Source organism: Dermacentor silvarum, chromosome 3 (assembly GCF_013339745.2).
Source record: "Dermacentor silvarum isolate Dsil-2018 chromosome 3, BIME_Dsil_1.4, whole genome shotgun sequence".
NCBI lineage: Eukaryota > Metazoa > Arthropoda > Arachnida > Ixodida > Ixodidae > Dermacentor > Dermacentor silvarum.
Genome location: NC_051156.1, coordinates 100,127,766 through 100,146,417, shown reverse-complemented (window position 1 = coordinate 100,146,417; position 18,652 = coordinate 100,127,766). Strand labels below are relative to the sequence as shown.

Here is an 18,652-nt window from a genome sequence, read left to right as displayed (position 1 = left end):
CTCCGAGCTTTCCAAGCTGGCGTACAGTGCAGGAATGAACCAAGCGAATGGGTTCCTGAGCTCTATTTCGATCAGCCAAATACCAAGAGCACCACCAGAAGTGCTCTAAAGCACTCAAAAGTAGTTACTCAAATGTACCATCACAGTACAAAGTGCTATCCAAAGTAGGCTGCAAGAAAGACTTAGTGCTTCCATGGAACTGCAGCAACTCACCTACTGCACTACAAAAAACAGGCAAAAAGAAATTGCATGGAGGCAACGAAAGGAGATGGGGCTGCCGAGGGGTACATTGGTACGTTCTTCGTTACTTGTTCTTGTTCCAAAATTAAACTTAGGATGTACTGGTACTACAGTCTCTCTGGTCCTTCCAAGACACGCACGTCCCGAATCCCAGGCACAGCTCACCTTCATCTGCTGCTCGAGGGCGGGGTCCCTCTCGTGGGCATTGCGTAGCTTAGCCTCCAGCTCCTGCCTGGCTGCCTGGGACGCAGCGAGGTCCCCCCGGAGGGCTTCCAGCCGTCCCTGTGCCTCCCGCAGCTGCGTCTCGAGACTCTGCGCCCGCTCGGCCTGTGCCTGGGCCTTCAGGCGGCCTGCGTCTGCCGACTGGCTCGCCTCCGACAGACCCTGCTTCAGGCTCGACAGCTGACGCTGCAGCTGGCCCCCACGCCGCTTCTCCTCAAAGATCTGCAAGCGAGAGAGGGACCAACGGTCAGCAGGCCGCAGCCACGCGCAAAAAGTAAAAATTGCACAGACAGGGGAAAAAACACAAAGATGAGTGCTGACTCATAACTGTGGTTTAAATGTACACACAATCAGAATACAGCAGAATTCCGTTAATACGACTGTGGTTACCGCGATATTGCATTTTTTCCCTTACATTTCTATGGGCCCAAACTTTCTTTATTACGATTCTAAAATTGGCCTTTGTCAGGTAACTCGAACTTGACCACTCAGCATGCATGTGTCTGACCCCTATGGTGACCCCAATAGCGACCCCTTTATTGTGGCATCTGTCTCGGCGGAGCTTAGAATGAAGTGCATGTGCTGAGCACACGCCATCTCCCATCAAAAATGCCTATTTTCGGCCTGCGCTAGGAAGATTTTTAAGCAAGAACTGTAGCTCACAATGTTTGATTACAGTATTTAACCGATCCCAATGCACACATATTTTTTTTTTAATTTTTTCACGAAAATTGGGCCGGAAATAGCCAGCACAATTCAATTGGATACGAAACCGAAACTGGCTTCATGGCGTTTGTATGCTTTACCACATGACACAAATGCACTGCAGCAGAGCTGAGTTTAGAAAACTGACTGCCATTGTGCAACACATAGACCCTAGGCCATTTTTCTTGCTAAAAAATCGGGTGCGCTTTAGATTTGTACTTTGTTTAGGAGCTTTAATTCCATTTCTACGGTGATTTTCTACATTAGACACATAGAAAGTGGGCACGCATTTGATTCGGGGGCGAGTTAGCCTCTGGCAAATAGTGACAAATGAATCTGCAGGGTGTTTTGGTTTTTTTTTTTTTCTCCACATTTTGTGGAATTTAATCCACCCGATAATTCGATCAAGTCTGTCAGCTCCGTCAAGGTCGAATTAATGGAACTGAACTGTATATAAGTTTTGAAGACGCGTTAAAGAGAGGTGGACGAAGAATTTGCTCCCCACTGCCAATGCTTTTCAGTATAGCATCGTCCCACTGCGGGCGACACATGATGACACTATCATCCGCAGGGGTGGAGTGGACATGAACGCATGACTGGCTTTGCTTCGTACTGCCGATGTGAAGATATGGTCGACACGGCATGAAACTATATCTTTCATCATCGACTCTCAAGTTCAACAAAATTAATTTTTTTCTAATTCAAATTTGCTTTCTACGACTGCCTGATAATTCAGAAACTTTTGTGGCCTCTCCCGTGCAAAAAAAATCGATTGGCAACTGTACCTATTTGGATAAAAAGTCAAATTTCAATATAACAAAATTTCAATATAATGAAGTAAATTGACGATTTTACCGACTTCGTTACTTGTTACACTGAGCACTGCACATAGCATGACTATGTCCTCATCTAATGTTCTCAAGAACGCTTAACTATTTGATGACATCTGCAGGGATCTGCAATGACTCTTGCAGTCACAGTGCAGTCTTTCTGCGGTGCAAAGCTACTGCTGGCAGTGATCAACTGAGATTGCAATGCCTGGCTGGTCCCGCTTCCACTGGGGCCGATTGGGAGCTTCTTCTTGGAGCGTTTCTTGCTGTATGGAGTGTGCCATGTCCTACGCCAGGGGGATGCTAGATTCTCTTGTGCCACCCAACATTCATCTTTCCTGCATAACTCTTGCGTATACTGACATTTGTCTTGCCCGCATGGCACACGAGCAATGGCGGGGGTTGGTGTCCCAGTTAAACGCCTACAACAAGAGGTGGCGCAAGTGCTCCAATGCTAACGCCATATTGCAGCGTGAAGGAGGCGCAAGAGTCGTGTGGGGAAGAAAAACGTCTGGTGAGGTGAGAAAGTCCCCCACAACAAAGCTTCCACTGACCACGGAAGGAGCACACCACTCACCCTCTGCCGCAGCTCCTTGCTGAGAGTGCGCTCTTTCTCCAGCTCCCGCTGGAGGTCGGCCACCGAGGTCTGGTGAAGGGCCTGCGCTTGGTCGGCGCGCCCCTGCACCTGCTCCAGCTGGCACTGGAGCTCGGCCATGCGGCCACCCTGCTCCGACAGCTGGCGCTCCAGCTGCTCCACGCAGGCACGCAGCTCCTCCTGTGCCTTCAAGGAACCTGCAAATGAAAAAGCGGCACGGCGCACAGGTTGAGAAGGATGCACGAAACACACGCACCTTTCGATTGACATTTTGAACCATTTTCTGTTACTGCGTCAGCAGTTAAAAGCTTGAAGTTGGTTTTGATGCATCTGTACATCTGTCCTTTCCATGACGCCATCGCCGTCGTTGTCATCATCACGTTGCATCCTCAGGCCACCTCCTCGTTCTCAGATTCACTCTCACACCATGTTACAAAAGAAAAACAAAACTTTACCCGCCGCTATCAATGGGGACTGAACTCATGCACCTGTGGTGATGTGTAGTGGTGAGCCAGACGTGCTAGCCACTGTACTATGGGGCACCTTTGGAGCTTAGCAATTTGTGCAGGGTTTTGCGAGAGATCCAGACTCAGAGTGGCGGTGCACGTGCATGCATCTTGGAGTCCAGGGTAGGCAATATAGTACTGTAGTGGACGAGAACGCTTTTCTTTTTCATTACAAAGGGGTCCTTCTTGGGAAGATGATTGTGTCACAGTAAGGGTTCGAAACCAGAGAGATCATCGAAATTGCCGATTCGTTTTTTTTTTTTTTCGGAGCCTATTTAAGTTTCCGCCACACTTAAGCGTCTGCTTATGCATCTATCGTGAACTAACTGTAGTTCAACTTGCTGCTCTTGCAGGACTGTGGCTAGCCCAGTCACAGCAAAGCTTGCCCAAGTAAGAGAAGTATTAATGCAGAAAGTTTGATTAGTAGGAAACTCAACATCGTGGGGCATTTCTGGCACTATTAAGAAAGAAGAAGAAAACAGGACAGGAAGAACTTTGGTCTTCAACTGATGTTAGCTGGAAAAATTAAAGGTAACGGACATTGCATTGAAAGAAGTAGCCGATAGCTGTGTGAGAGCCCCTTCAGTCGTGTAGTCAAAGAATTTGGCTATCTCTCTCATCAGCTAATTGCTATGCGAACATGATGAGCAGTGATAGGCATGTGCTCTTGGAGCTCAATGTTCTGTTGCCACATGGACTAATTTTTCCAAGTGAAAACAGTAAAGAACGAGCGTTCCTCCTGTCCTGTTCTCTTCTTCTTCGGTTTTCTAAAAAGTGCTAGAAATATCTGATAAGAAAAGTACTAGATGTGCTCACAGCTGACAGTTAGCAATTATAAATGTTCAGGGTATGCTTCAGGCTAAATACCTGGCTGATGTGACAGAGCACGCTAAACTTCCATAGGAGATTTGGTGATTCGCTTTGACGAGCTGCTTCACCATATTGATACAAGAAGAGGCCATCGTCCTCACTAGATTCAGCATTTCCTCAAACCACAATTTCAATATCTCTTTGTGTTTGTATTTGGTTGCATTTGCCAAACAGCATACACTGTGTGACAAATGCCACAGGCAGAGCACCCACGCGTTAAGAACAGGTACATCATGTGCGCACATTATGCGCGCACACGCACGAGCTGAAGTGAAGTATACTCCTCATTATTCTAGGCCTTCCGCCACGTGCAAGAGGCTCATTGAACTAACTGCACTTTTAAAAGTAAACTGTGACAGAAAATTCACAAGGTACAACGCACACGAGCTACAGACATGACAGCTTCAAATTGTAATTCGAACATGCGAGAAAACATAATACTGTTAACGAAGAAACTCACACAAAGCCTCTTGCACTGCAAAGGCTACGGCAGAGCGAGGTGTGTCCACAACGATTCAGCTACTGAACCGTGGCCCACAGTGTAAATTTGATTTGGTACATTCATGTAGACGCCACTGTTTCCGATTTCGGCGCCCTTAGAAAAAGATACTTTGCTACGTGAGATTCTCATGAATTTACATTTTGAGGTGTTAAGATTCATGTGCCAGCGGGAGCACCAGGTTGTAACGTTATCAAGGTCTGATTGTAATGTAACCATATCAGAATCATTAGTTATTTTTCGGTAAATTACGCAATCGTCGGCAAATAAACAAACAGAACTAGTGATTTCATTAGGCAGGTCGTTAATATAAATGAGGAAGAGTAAAGGCGCCAATACTGAGCCTTGAGGTACACCCGATTCTACTGGTACCTCTGGTGAGTCATTGTCATTGATGGTTACATATTGGGTACGACTAGAAAGAAAGCTGCAAATCCATTTGAATATTAATGGGTCAATATTTAGAAGGCTTAGCTTATAGATAAGTAACTGGTGATTAACTTTATCAAAAGCTTTAGAAAAGTCTAAAAAAATACAGTCCGTCGCAAACCCGAGTCCAAGAAAGCATGCAAGTCGTTAGTGAATGTTATCAGTTGTGTTTCACAAGAAAAAGATTTCCTGAACCCGTGTTGATAGGGCTAAAAAAATTGTTTGATTCAAGAAAGTTTACAAGGTGAGTGAAAATGATGTGCTCAAAAATTTTGCAGGGTACCGAAGTTACGAGATGGGTCTGTAATTCAAAGGATGATGTGGGTTTCCCGATTTAAAAAGCGGGGTCACCTTACCAGTTTTCCAGTCAATGGGTAGGGCACTGTCGTTAAGTGATCTAGTAAAAATAAAGGTAAGTATGATGGAGCTGTATTCTGCAGTGTTTTGGAGAAACTTAGAATTAATACCATCAATACCACATGATGATGACCGCTTTATCTTGAAAATTCTGGCTCGGATACCTGCTGGGTCTAGGGTAATGGGATCCATCGCCAGAAAGTTAACGGATGTAAAAGGGGGATAGTCACTTATATTAGCTGTGCAGAATGATTGGGCAAATGTGTTGTTTAGTACAGAAGCGCAAAGATGATTCGGAACTTGATCCCCTGAATCGTTTACGAGACTTATGGTGCTGTCTTTAGTACATTTCATGATGTTCCAGAAGCGTTTGGGTAGTTTTTATCAGAGACGGTAGGGTTGAGTTATAGAAGTTAAATTTGGACGTGTTTAAAGCGCTTGTATAGGCTTTGGCAGCGGATGTATATGCCAACCATCTATCAGCGTTTAATGACCTTTTAGCGGAACGAAAATGTCTGCATTTTTGTTGGATAATCTTTTCAGATGGTTATTGTACCAAGGGGCGTTAGAAGATTGATGAATGATTCTAAGTGGAATATATTTGTTGATGAGATGCATTACTGTAGTTTTAAAAGACAACCACATTTCTTGAACTGTTAGCTCTACATGTGTCCCAAGGAAGTAGTCAAGAAAGGCTGATAGCTCAGAGTTTATGGCGTTAAAGTTAGCTTTCTTGTAGTCCCTAATATATTTGGTGCGTTTCTTTACTTTTGTAGGGGGGATGGAAATTGTAAAGTGTAAGATGTCATGGTCGCTTAGGCCAGGCACGTGGGTCACTGGTGAAACATTATCGGCATGAGTGGCTAGAATCAAATCAAGCAAGGAACTTGTAGTTGGTGAAACACGGGTTGGTTTGATAACGAGCTGTGTAAGGTTAAAATCTGCGCAAACGTTAAGAAATCCGGTAGCCTCTGTAGATGCCGGATTAGAAAAGGGGCAGGGACGCGACCAGTCAATAGTTGGGAAATTAAAGTCTCCAAAAAGAAACATAGGTGAACCAGGAAATCGAACAGATATTTCGCTTAGGGTGTCATGAATTTTGTCTGCAAAATCGCAATCGAGATTAGGTGGACGATAACAGACCCCTATGATTATTTTTTTGAAACCAATAGATAGACAACACCACAGTAATTCCAAATTAGTAGTCACACTCAAAAGGAACGATTCAAAACTAGAGTTAATAGCAATTAAAACACCACCGCCTATCCTATCGGCGCGGTCTAGCCGATACACAGTAAATTTTTTGTTGCACTGAAAGAGCTCGCCTGACTACTGCATGACTACTGACTACTCACCTGACTACTGAAAGAGCTCGCCTGAGCTACTGAACCGTGGCCCACAGTGTAAATTTGATTTGGTACATTCACGTAGACGCCACTGTTTCCGATTTCGGCGCCCATGACCGACCAAACACCAAACGCTGTTGTCCTCAGCAAGCCGCAGTGAGCTCAGCAAGTGGGCTCGTCATGGCATCTCGTCATGGCTGCGACAAACACCATCAGGAACGAGAGGCCGCTGCATGGTGTGTCACAAAGATGGCAGTTCCGAACATCATTGTTGCCATCCCGTACACACCCTTTTGTTTGCGGGGTGGTTTGGTGGCTTTCCGAGTGTCACGCGGCTGCTGCGAATAAATCTGTGTCTATTTGGCACCTCATTGTAACTTTTGTTACTGACGCCCGACGAAGCAGCACCACTTAGACCTAAAGACCTCGGTAGTATGGCCGTGACAAAAATTTACCACTGGCCGATGGGATAACGGGCCACAAGGCATTGTGGAGTGCTCGTCACTAACATCTTTGTACGAGTGACTCATCAATGATCAGTCCTGAGACCAAGCGATTGACGGCTGCTGAAGCGGCGCTTACTTTGTCTCTACGTACCCAACATGATCTCAGTAGAGATACCAGCAGTCATAGAGGCATTGTGTAATCAAGGAGTACAGGAGGCATACATTAATATCTTAGCAAATATCTACAAGGACTCTACAGCTACCCTGGTTCTCCACAAGAAAAGTAGAAAGTTACCTATCAAGAAAGGGGTCAGGCAAGGAGACACAATCTCTCCAATGCTGTTCACTGCATGCTTAGAAGAAGTATTCAAGCGCTTAGACTGGGAGGGCTTAGGAGTGAGGATCAACGGCGAATATCTAAGCAACCTTCGGTTTGCATATGACATTGTCCTATTCAGCAACAATGGAGACGAATTACAGCAAATGATTGAGGACCTTAACCGAGAAAGTGTAAGAGTGGGGTTGAAGATGAATATGCAGAAGACAAAGATAATGTTCAATAGCCTGGCAAGAGAACAAGAATTCAGGATCGCCAGTCAACCTCTATAGTCTGTAAAGGAGTATGTTTATCTAGGTGAATTACTCACAGGGGACCCTGATCATGAGAAAGAAATTTACAGAAGAATAAAATTGGTTTGGAGTGCATACGGCAGGCATTGCCAAATCCTGACTGGGAGCTTACCACTGTCGTTGAAAAGAAAAGTGTACAATCATTGCATTCTACCGGTGCTAACATATGGGACAGAAACTTGGAGGTTAACAAAGAAGCTCGAGAACAAGTTAAATACCGCACAAAGAGTGATGGAAAGAAAAATCTTAAGACTAACGTTAAGAGACAGGAAGAGAGCGGTGTGGATCAGAGATCAAACACGGATAGCCGATATTCTAGTTGACATAAAGTGGAAGAAATGGAGCTGGGCAGGTCATGTAATGCGTAGGATGGATAACCGGTGGACCATTAGAGTCACAGAACGGATACCAAGAGAAGGGAAGCGCAGTCGAGGACGGCAGAAAAGTAGGTGGAGTGATGACGTTAGGAAATTTGCAGGCGCAAGTTGGAATACGCTAGCGCAAGACAGGGGTAATTGGAGATCACAGGGAAAGGCCTTCGTCCTGTAGTGGACATAAAATATAAGCTCATGATGACCCAACATGATATACATGCGTTCCAGCGACTAATCTGCCCGATCTTCGTACATGCTTTCGCACTTATCGAAATACTAATTTGCAATGCATCAAACTGATAGCAGAATGTGCCAGCTGGAAAATGTAAAAATGAACAGTTCCCGCTTCATGTATGTTTGTGCCCCGCAAGTTGGTTGCTTTTTTTCTTTTTGCATGTTCCATATGTTGTTTCAGTATGTATATTTCCGTATGTTCTTTCTTTGTGTGTGTGTGTTTTTGCATTGTTTCGTTAAGAATGCTGGCAGCTGTGCCAAAACGGATGTTCTTTAGTCATGAGAGCATTGCACACTTGACCTCCACCCTCTTAGTGTCCACATTTTTATTGCACGTTCCTCAAAATTAGCCACGAACGAAACTGTGCAAAGATGAAAAAAGAGTCAAGATCACTTACCGGCGAGCCGTCCCTGTTCCCTTTCAAGCTGCAGCAGCAGTTCTTGGTTCTTTTCAGCGAGCTCCGTCTGCTCCTCCTGAATCTTTGCTGCCGCATCGGTCTGAGCTTCGGCACTTGCTTTCTGCGGTTGTTCCAGGGTCTGGACTTCCTGGTTGACCGGTTTCTGGCCCTGCCGCTGCAACTGGTCGTCCTGCTGTTGTGACTCGGCATTGGCCGCATTGGCCAGCTGCACCTGAGCCAGCTTGAGCTCCTTCATCTTCTCGCGGAGCTTGCGCGTCAGCAGACGGATGTTGGACTTGTGCATGCGCTCCTGCTCCCTGCACCGACACGCAAGTGCACAGTATAGACAACGCGATAGTGCCAATGAATCACAAAGAATGAATACATCCTTCCAAAGAAACTACACATCCTTCCTTAATGCTACTCCCTACACAGGTTATATTCTTGGACGATCACTTTCGGCGATACCATTGCCTTCGCGTGACACAGTGCTCGACCAGCCAATCAGCTGATCCAGTTTTGCTCAACCAGCCAATAAGCACGCACTCAGAGCGATATCGCCGAAAGCAATTGTCCGAGAGTAAGTCTCCAGCCCCCTGGCACTGTCATGTTAATGCTGCCAAAAGATCACAGCATGTTGAAGAGTACTGTATTTACTTGCCTAACGAACGCACTTTTCCCCCCAAAATACTGAAGCGAAGATTGGGGGTGCGTTTATTATGCGGGATAAATTTTATGGAAACTTTTCCGAAACAGCAAAAATTGAAAAGTAAGATGGTAACGACTCGAAAAATGCATTAGATAACTTATCTAAGTTTGTAGTAAAATACATGTATACCATTTGCAAAACGCAAGAGTGTTTTTATTGCACTTCGCTCCGCATACGAACCACCAGACCCATCGTCCAGATCGCCAGCTGCTTCATCCACATCGTGGTTCCACAGCAACTCACCCTCGTAGCCGTCTGTTGTAATTGCAAGCATCACGTTGAAGTGCTGCTTTTCAGCACTTGCTTGTTGACAAGCACACTGTGTGCGTCTCTTTCCTTGACCATCCTGCTCATCGACCTGTCAAAGTTTATCGGTGTCTGATCACTGTTTCTGTTTTGCGAGCAGATACTCTCTGTCCCAGAGCAGGCGCACAACTCGACTTAGGGCCCATCACACACAGTGAAACCAAAGACAGGCAGAAAAGCGAGCAACAGACACGCGAAATTGACATTTGCCCAACTTTGCAGCGCCTGGATGAGCAACGCGCACGCATGCTCTCCTATTACGTTAGAGTAAAGTCCCTAAACTGCGATAAGTTACTGTTGCAGAGAGCCAGTTGAGTTTTATTCTCTCTTAATTCTGCAAGGTACCTTTGCACCAGCATTGGCGGCAAGCACGCGTTAAGCATTAAGTGCGCTTGCTTTAAACACATGTGTGCGAGTAGAAGATTCTAGTCTCTCTGAAAAACTACAGCATGACCGTTCGATCGTGGGACTGCGCATGAGCAAAGTTGGGGGTACAATGATTATGCGAGGAGGACAAAAATCCACATTTTCAAGAGCAAAGTTGGGGCTGTCTTCATCATGCGAGTGCATTTATTACGAAAGTATATACGATATTAATGTGTCAATCTTGCCAGGAGATTGAAGAACATTCAAGAGCACATACAGCAAGATCCACGGTTAAAGAGAGCATCTAACCAGTAATAAAGCCAATATAACTGGAACATTTCTTTACCTTTTATTGGAAAGAAGTGGCTAAAATAATCCATTGGAAATATGTTGTATCTCTGGACTTTTATCTCATATTTCAGCAATTTCTGAAGGCAGAATGTGTGTGCTCCCCTGAACAGTGGCCCTTACTATATAGTAGGTAACGAGCGGAGCCTCGTTCATATGTTGTAGAAAAAAGCGCAATTGAAAACGTACAAGCTGATGTCAATGATGATGATAAAAACGCATTTATTGTAGGATGGTTCGAAGGCCTATTATGTGGAATAGGAAGGGGAGAGGGGAGGAGTAATTAGAGCCGTCCTAGAAGCTGCGCGTCCTTGGCGAAACCCAAGAGCAAGTCCAGAATGGCCCTGTCGAAATCCGCTAATCCAGTTGTCGGCCTAATCCACTCCTCGTAGGACGACACTTGCATAAAAATTTGTTTTGCTCAAAAGGCGGAACATTGACAGAGATAGCAATGCATTCGACTTTCAAGCAAAAGTAAGGCTCATAGTCTTATGGGCAGTTGTAAATTGCACTAAACATCTTACTAACTAAAGTGTTGTGTAACGCGCCTAAAGATGCAACAGAGTTCACTCGATGACTGCCAAGCACTTGCCGTCATAACGCTAGTGTGATGAAGAGTGCAGGGAGCTGGAAGCATGCGAGCTTGTCCCGAGGCAAACATTCTGTGGTGTCCCTCGCTTCAACATTTCAAGTAAACACGTCACACGTTTAAAAAACTCAGCAGATCACGTGACATCCAACACTGTGTGCGCATTGAAGCCGCCAGCTTTCTCAGCTCGCCTCACCCACACATGATATCCAATACACGGCGCTAGCCACGTATCTGCTTGGCCACACGCACTCGTTCATCGCACCTCCAACATTTGCCACAAGGAAAGACTATGCGCATCAAGGCATATCATCTGACTGTCGGCCTTGCACCCACAGAATGTCACGTGGCCGTCAACACGTCGCACAGGCTGCATTTGTTAACAGTCAATGCTGGCAGTCCAAGCTCACTGGTGATGTAAATGTGCTTTCTCTTCAGGTTGTGGTTCGAACACGAGTTTTTTCCGCTTTTACTTGCGCGACAAGGACTTGCGCTTCCTCGATGCTATTGTCGCAGCTATCGAACTGACCAATGCAAATGTTGCGTGAGTGAGCTGTCTTAGTGCCAGCGCCATTCCTGGCTGCGTAAGCGGTGCATGAGGATGACACATAGTTTGTTGGGCGACAGTAGGCTGCTATCGTTTCTGCAAGGGATGCACTCTCGGGACAGTCCCGCACAAAGAGACTGCAGGGAACAGCAGCAAGATTGAGTTATCATCTATTAAAAGCGTGCAGTATGCTTCCAACAGCACTACGACATGCACTCTCAAACAGATATGTGAAGAAGCTTATCGTGACAGGGTTGATGGCGATAACTGTGAATGTGGCATGCAACGACCTGCGAGGAGATTTGCTGGTACCGGAATAGGAAACTGAGCGTGCCCTGACATTTTCACGTGGCACAGGCAGGAGAGTATAATGAGCCTGGCAAGTACCGCAGGCAAGCTGCTGTGGCGAACGGCTACTGTTCTCGATCATGCGCGCTTCGCGCTGTTTCCTGTTTATAATGATTTGTGGCTGGGAAACGTATCATAGAATCACAGTTTGGCAATGTACTGAACGTTGGTGGTGAAAGATCATGTCTTCGGGGAACTTATCAACCAGTAAAATAGGAGCGTAGCTATATTGTCATTTTCTTTGTTTTTGATCATAAACGTTGGTGCTGGGAAATCATGCTAAACAAGATCGTATAAATGAGGTTATGCTGTATGTCAGTTTTGAATGTGGGTTACTGCGTACAGTGGAAACCCGTCGATACGATTCTGCGCGTTACGTTTTTCGGGATAAGTTTAATTTTTCTTTTCCCGACAAAATGATTCGGTTGGATGATACATTGGATGATATTATTTCCAAACGATATGCTTTATTTCCTGGTTCCCGTGAAGATCGTATCAACGACATTGCACAATACTTAAGGATGAGTACACATCAATGAGTACACATCAATCTTGCAACAAAATTTGAAGCATATTATTGCTATCGCAATAATATGGACACTTCGACAGGATTTCTACCGTCGGCGTCGCTGTCGTCCTCGCCGTCGCCGTGAGGTTCCGTATAAAGTCCAAGGGCGATAAAATCGTCGCCGCGCGCCGTATGCGCGAGCGAAAGCGCGCGTGGGGGACGCGCGCTATCATGGAGAGCAAACGCGACCATCGCGCGCGCGAAAGGCCATGGGGGTATGGGGGGGAGGGAAGCGGGGCGACGCTGTGCTCCGGCACCAAAGGCATATCTTGCAACCGGGCGCAAGGAGAACTTGCCACTCAATCTCCCACGCGAAAGCAAGAAAGCGGGAAGCCAGCACGGGAGGGAGGGGGGGGGGGGCGCAGCTTCTACTCTGTCAACAACTGCGCTCGTACTTTGCCCGGCTGTGGCGGTCGCCCACACCGTCTTTTATCTCCACACGGCTCTGACCTTTGTATGCGTTGTGCATTCGCCGCTCAGTTTCCGTTGAGATAGACCACATGAACCTTCACCCGCTGCGGCGGCTGCGCTTGCTGCCAGCGTTTTGACAGTCGTTGTCTGCGGTCATTCAGTGTGATCTATTCATGTTTGCTTGTGCGCGCTGACACCACGCTTGTTAATTCAGTTAGTAAGCGAATGTGTCCAAGTTTATGCAGCCGATAAAACTACTATGCCTACTCGGAATAGCTCTCTAATTTGCTATCGCAATTGATGCTTCGCCTTTCGGGCGAAACTGCAACATTTTTTTATGTCAATTACACGTTAACCTTACCAGAAGACTTTATACGCAAGCATGTGTGTGGTGTGCCCCAAAGCCACCTCCGCTGCCACAAGTAATCAGTGCATGCAAAGTGCATGTAAGTCATGCAAGATTTTGTCTTTTATGGAAAGACACGCATACTTCTCAGAAACTACTGCCAAGCACAGAACTTCTGGATATTTCCGGCTCTTTATGGATAGGCACTGCTTTCTGGAACCCCAGCCAGGCAGGAAGACCCAGAAATCATTTACCTGGTGGCCATCTCGCGTGTGGCGAGTGTCTGCTCGAGTTCCCGGACGCGTGTCTCCCAGGTGGACAGGTCGTGTAGCTGTGCCTGCTCCTGGAGGCTGGCCACTCGACGTGCCTCTTCCCGGGCCAACCGCTGGGCGGACTCCTGCAGCTGGCTCTGCAGGACGGCGTTGCGCTGTGCCAGGGTCTCCAGCTCAGCCTCGGTACGTTCCAGCCGCTCCTCCGATTGCCGCAGTTTCTCCTGCAAGGTGTTAAAGCGGCACCGCCATGCAAAATTAAAAAACTTCAGCCCAGCATTGCTTAACATCCACTCTGCTCAAGTTTCACATACAGGCACTGCAAAAAACTGCACTGCTTTTGCATTTTTGATAAGTACACATTTCAGAGACACAAGCAACGTGCAGCCAACTTGGCTTCAATTACGAGGAAGTCAAGCAAGCAGGCGCGCCGTTATTTTCTTTACCAACACTGAAGCAAAGCTAGGTCTGCGTCCCACTTTCTGCTACCAGCATGAACATTATATCAGTGTTGCACATAAGCACACAAGTATTTTTACTGAACAGCCATGTGCAACTTGTTAAGATGCACAGGTACGAGTGAAGGGGATTTCACCTAGTTGAATTTCCCCGAATTGAAGAAGTGAATTTCACCGAGCTGAAATTGTCTGTTACACTGTGCTTTATGGAAAATGCTTGACTCTCAGGCATCCCCTGACATATGTCTTCCTCGCACAACTCTCACGTCTTCTGACATTTGGCTTTCCCTCATTACACACATGCAATGGTGGTAGTCACAGTTGTAGTTATGCAGCTACAGCGAGAGATAGAGTAAGGATTCAGATGTGAGAACCACGTGACGGTGCAAATAACCTGGCACGAGAGGAACTTCTTTCCTTCTCTTGAGCTGTTGGATGTCAGTGCACTCTGCAAGACTAACCTGGAGAAGGCTTCCCATTCAGTTTCGGAGCACGGCACCGGCATGTGCAAACGTGATTGCTCAGATCTGATGCGCTTCCATCTAGTACCACCTTCAACCTAGTACAGTCGAACCTCGTTGATACGATCTTCGTGGGAACCAGAAAATAAAACGTATGATCCAAAAATCGTATCATCCAAAGCAAGCCCTAAAACGTAAGAAAACAGGCTTACTTCGTGACAAACTCGATTGCAAAGCTTCCTGTGTTGCCGAGTGATACTGCTCCGCATAACACGCATGCTATGCAAAGCAGCATCACGACACCACACGAACTGCAGCCAACACACTTTTATTGAGCAACTTTAAAATAGCTCGACAGTTGTTGCTGAACTTCCTTTTTTTAAAGTCGGCAAACAAGTTCTTTCGAAAGATTTAAAACAAAGCCGCCGTTTCCTCACTCAACTGCGCATTTGCGATGAAGCCCCAATAAGTATCTAACGCTGTGAGTGTGTCGCCAGTAGTTGAGCACCGGTAGCCGGAGCTGTCACCACCACCTTCGATGCTGTCATCTTGGTCGTCATCACCGCCACCTTCCGTGCTTTTTTATTATTTTTAAATTTTTACGGTAAACTAACAAGCGCGAGCGAAAGATGACGCTAGCAGACGATACTGCGAGTGCAAAAATAGCGGTCGGGCGGGTCCGCATGACACCAATTTCCTGCGCCACGGCCGATCTGGAGGCACGCGCTCCCTTCCTTCTTTAAAGAGCGAGCGCGCGCCTCCAGACCGGCTGTGCTAGCGCGTACATCACTGAAGGGGGCAGCTCTCACTGATCAGCTTCGCTTGCGGCTCGTTTGCCACCAGGGCGCGCCAATTTATATCGGTCCAGGACCAATCCCTCCCATGGCACGAAAAACCTGCTTCGTGGCAGCTTTTCCGGCGCACGCGTTTTGCTGCCGTCGGCGCGCAGTGCGCGTTTTTTCACTAGTATCGCCGGGCCCTTAACATGTTGTTCGTGGGTCATTGGAAAGTAATTTAATATAGTACACTTGAATTTAAAGCTACGAGTTTCAGAAATACCAGTCTGTAGTCGTATCATCCAATTTCAGGTGGAAAAGAGATCATATCAACCGCATGAAAATACATTGCTCCTATGGGGTGTCGGCCGGGAAACGAGAAAAAAAACGTATCATGCCGAAAAATGTATTACGTAGAATTGTATCAACGAGGTTCCACTGTAGCTGCTTTGGTATTACTCTTAATTAGCTTAGCAGTGCAGTGCTTGAGAATTCTAGGTAAGCATGTGGTAAGCCTATACCACAACCCTGCCTCGTTTAACTTTAAGTGTCCACACTTCATGGACTCCCTGACAAAGTGATTGGCTAGGGGCAGCTACTAATGCGATTAGCATTCTTAGGGGACATCACGCACTTCCTGGGGCTGTGTGTGTGTATGCGTGCGTGTGCGTGCTTCACAGATGAAGAAAAATATTTCTTGGTTTGGGGTCAAACACTGGACCAACATCTTTCCAAGGTGTTTGCTCCACCATCTGAGCTGACCAGGAGGCTAGAAGATAACAGAACGTGGCTGAGTTAATCGACAACTTAGAAGCAAGAGGACACTGAATACGGTAAATCATTTCTGCAGAAAGCTGCAAGGCAGAGAAAGGTTCATGAAATTGTCTACTAGCCTCCTGATTAGCTGGGATGGTACACCGACCACCTCGAAAAGGTGTTGGTCCCAAACTTGATCCCCAAACAAGGATGAACTTTTCTTCAACCGAAAACTTTCTCTCTGAAAAACTTGTATGGGTTTTCTTTGTTGCTTTGTGCAACTGCCAGGTGGATGACAGTTTTTTTTTTCGTTTTATAAAAAATGATCAACGACTGCGTTAAAGGGGGGGAGTGGGCCCAGTCAGGAGGGGGTTGACCTTTTTTCACATTCAGCCTTCGAGAACACTTGCACAATGCGGCTCCACTGCAGCACCTGTCTCAACACTCATCCAACACCCACAGCAATGATGGAAGAGCCAGAAGCGACGTGCAGTGAGCTCACCTTGTCCACGCCGTGCTGTGTGGCTGCCTCCCTGGCCTCGGCTGCAGCCTTCTTTAGCTCGGCCTCCAGGACACGCACCACGTTCTGCAGGTCACTGTACTGCTTGCGCAGCTGGCTAGCCTCCATGGCCTGCGCCTGGGACCGTGCGTTTGACCGGGATTCGAGTTCCTTCCTCGCCAACGACAGGGCAGTCTCGGCCTCTGAGAGGCGCTCACCGAGCGAGGCCTTCTCTCGTTGCAGCTGGTCAATCTGCAACATTAAATAAGAAAGAGAGAGAGAAACAATGCAGAAAAGTAGGTTTTTGATTGGCAAGTGAAGCTAATGTCCCATCAGCAATGCAGGTGCTTTGAGACGCATAGTAATGGAGGGCTCTGCGTTAACTTTGACCACCTTGGATTCTTTAACGAGCATCTAAAGCATGGCATATGAGCACTTTTCAGTTCCGCCCCTATCAGAATATGGTCACCAGAGACTGGTACTGGACCCGCAACCATAATTCAATCCCTTGGCTCTAGATGACGTGTTTCACCAGTGAATGTGCATTCAAAGTGGCAAAGCATTTTAGTTGCAGTAGGTGCTGCCATATCCCCTTTCGCCCACGCTTGCATTGACCTTTGAAGCTCTGGCTTCAAGTATTCATGCCTGCCAAGTTCCTCTCAGATTTCAGACGTGGTTTAGCCAGCGCCGAGAGGTTGAAGGCTGCCCGAAAGTCTGGCTCACCTGTGCAGTCTTGGCGACCTGCTCTGTGCGGATGAGCTTGAAGTTGCCCTCCAGCCGTGCCAAGTTCTCCGTCAGAGTGCCCAGCGACTCCCCAACAACGCGCTTGTCCTCGTTGGCTGCAGCCAGGGCCACTTCCAGGGCTGCCTTCTGGCTACGCAGTTCCGTGGCTCGCTCCTCGCTGGCTGCCAGCTCCGTCTGCAGCCGCCGGACCTTCTGCACCCCCTCCCGCAACAGCTCGTCCTGGTTACGCCGACCAAGCTCGCTGTCACTCAACCGCAGCCGCAGTCGCTGAACTTCTGTCACCAGCTCCGTGCGCTCCCGCTCCAGAGCTGAAAGGGCTGCAGACCGCTCGGCAAGGCTCGACTCAGCCGAACGCAGCTGTTCCTCCAACTCGGCCACGCGGAACTTGCTGGAGAGGTCCCCAGCTTCGGAAACGGGCTGTCAACAAGCCAAGAGCAGATCACATCCAGAATTTAAACGAAAATGCACATCTGGGTGTTGCCTAAGCAGTGGAAAACCTGGAAAGAGTGCCTAAGCACTGGTAACTGGAGAATCTGTAAGCTCCTGACATGTACTGTACTGTACTGCTGAAGAAATTATATTGTGAGCATTATATTCACCCGGCCTTCATCTTCGTCATCAGTATATACTCATCCTCATTGCCAGCGTCACCCTCTTTCAGCACGCGGTCCGGCTGATTGAAGCGTCGAGTTAACAGCTGTCTCAGAAGTGGTGGAGACTGCTTTCGATTCCTTAGTCCTCTATGGCTATCAGCTTCTCTGGAGCTTTGTTCGGGTCACTGCATGCTCCGCCTTTCTGGCGCCATGCAATCAGGAGCAATCAGGACCCTCTGGCCTCATCACACTTGCCTAACCAGCCGGTCCCTCATGGATCATCAACACCCGCAGTGCGACCCAAACATGTTCACTGGTCTCCGTGGTGACTATGTTGAAGACTGGCTGGGCAATTATGACCGAGAGAGTTTAACCGGTGGGACGATTACCATAAGCTTTGCAACGGATGGAACGCTGCTGAGACTTGGTTTCTTAACCATGAGAGCACCTTGCCTGACTGGTCTGTATTCAAACAGCAGCTACGGCAGATTTTCAGCCCCCAACCGTCTGCTCTGAAGTCACCAAGAGGACACGTGCAACTTACTGGCGAGACATACACTTATATCGAAGATGTCCTTGCCCTTTGTCACCACATTGACCCCATCATGAAGAATCCGATAGTGTTCGTCACATCCGAAAGGGCATTGGACAAGTCATGCTTAACACACTCGCAATCAGATATCCCACTACTGTCGACAACGTCATTGCAACTAGCCAACATATGGACGAAGTGCAGGTGATTCGATTACAGTCAGGCGCCTGTGATACATGTCCTTCCTCAGATATAGACCTGCGTATGTTGGTTAGGGCTCTTATACATGAAGAGCACAAGTGCATGCTCTGTCCCTCCTCCCGTCATCCAACCTTAGCCTTCGGC

The 18,652-nt window shown here is 47.3% G+C and overlaps 1 protein-coding gene across 1 annotated transcript in view; it reads right to left on the bottom strand.

Moving 5' to 3' along the window:
- Positions 1–213: 213 nt before the first annotated feature.
- The window catches only part of LOC119444605 (paramyosin), a 52,643-nt gene continuing 34,204 nt past the window's right edge, over positions 214–18,652 (bottom strand). The window contains exons 8-13 of the mRNA XM_049664669.1: positions 16,442–16,690; positions 13,474–13,712; positions 8,682–8,998; positions 2,575–2,789; positions 381–684; positions 214–221 (exon numbers count right to left, since the gene is read on the bottom strand). Of these exons, the coding sequence (XP_049520626.1) occupies positions 214–221; positions 381–684; positions 2,575–2,789; positions 8,682–8,998; positions 13,474–13,712; positions 16,442–16,690 (1,332 nt within the window). The remainder of the gene's footprint in view (positions 222–380; positions 685–2,574; positions 2,790–8,681; positions 8,999–13,473; positions 13,713–16,441; positions 16,691–18,652) is intronic.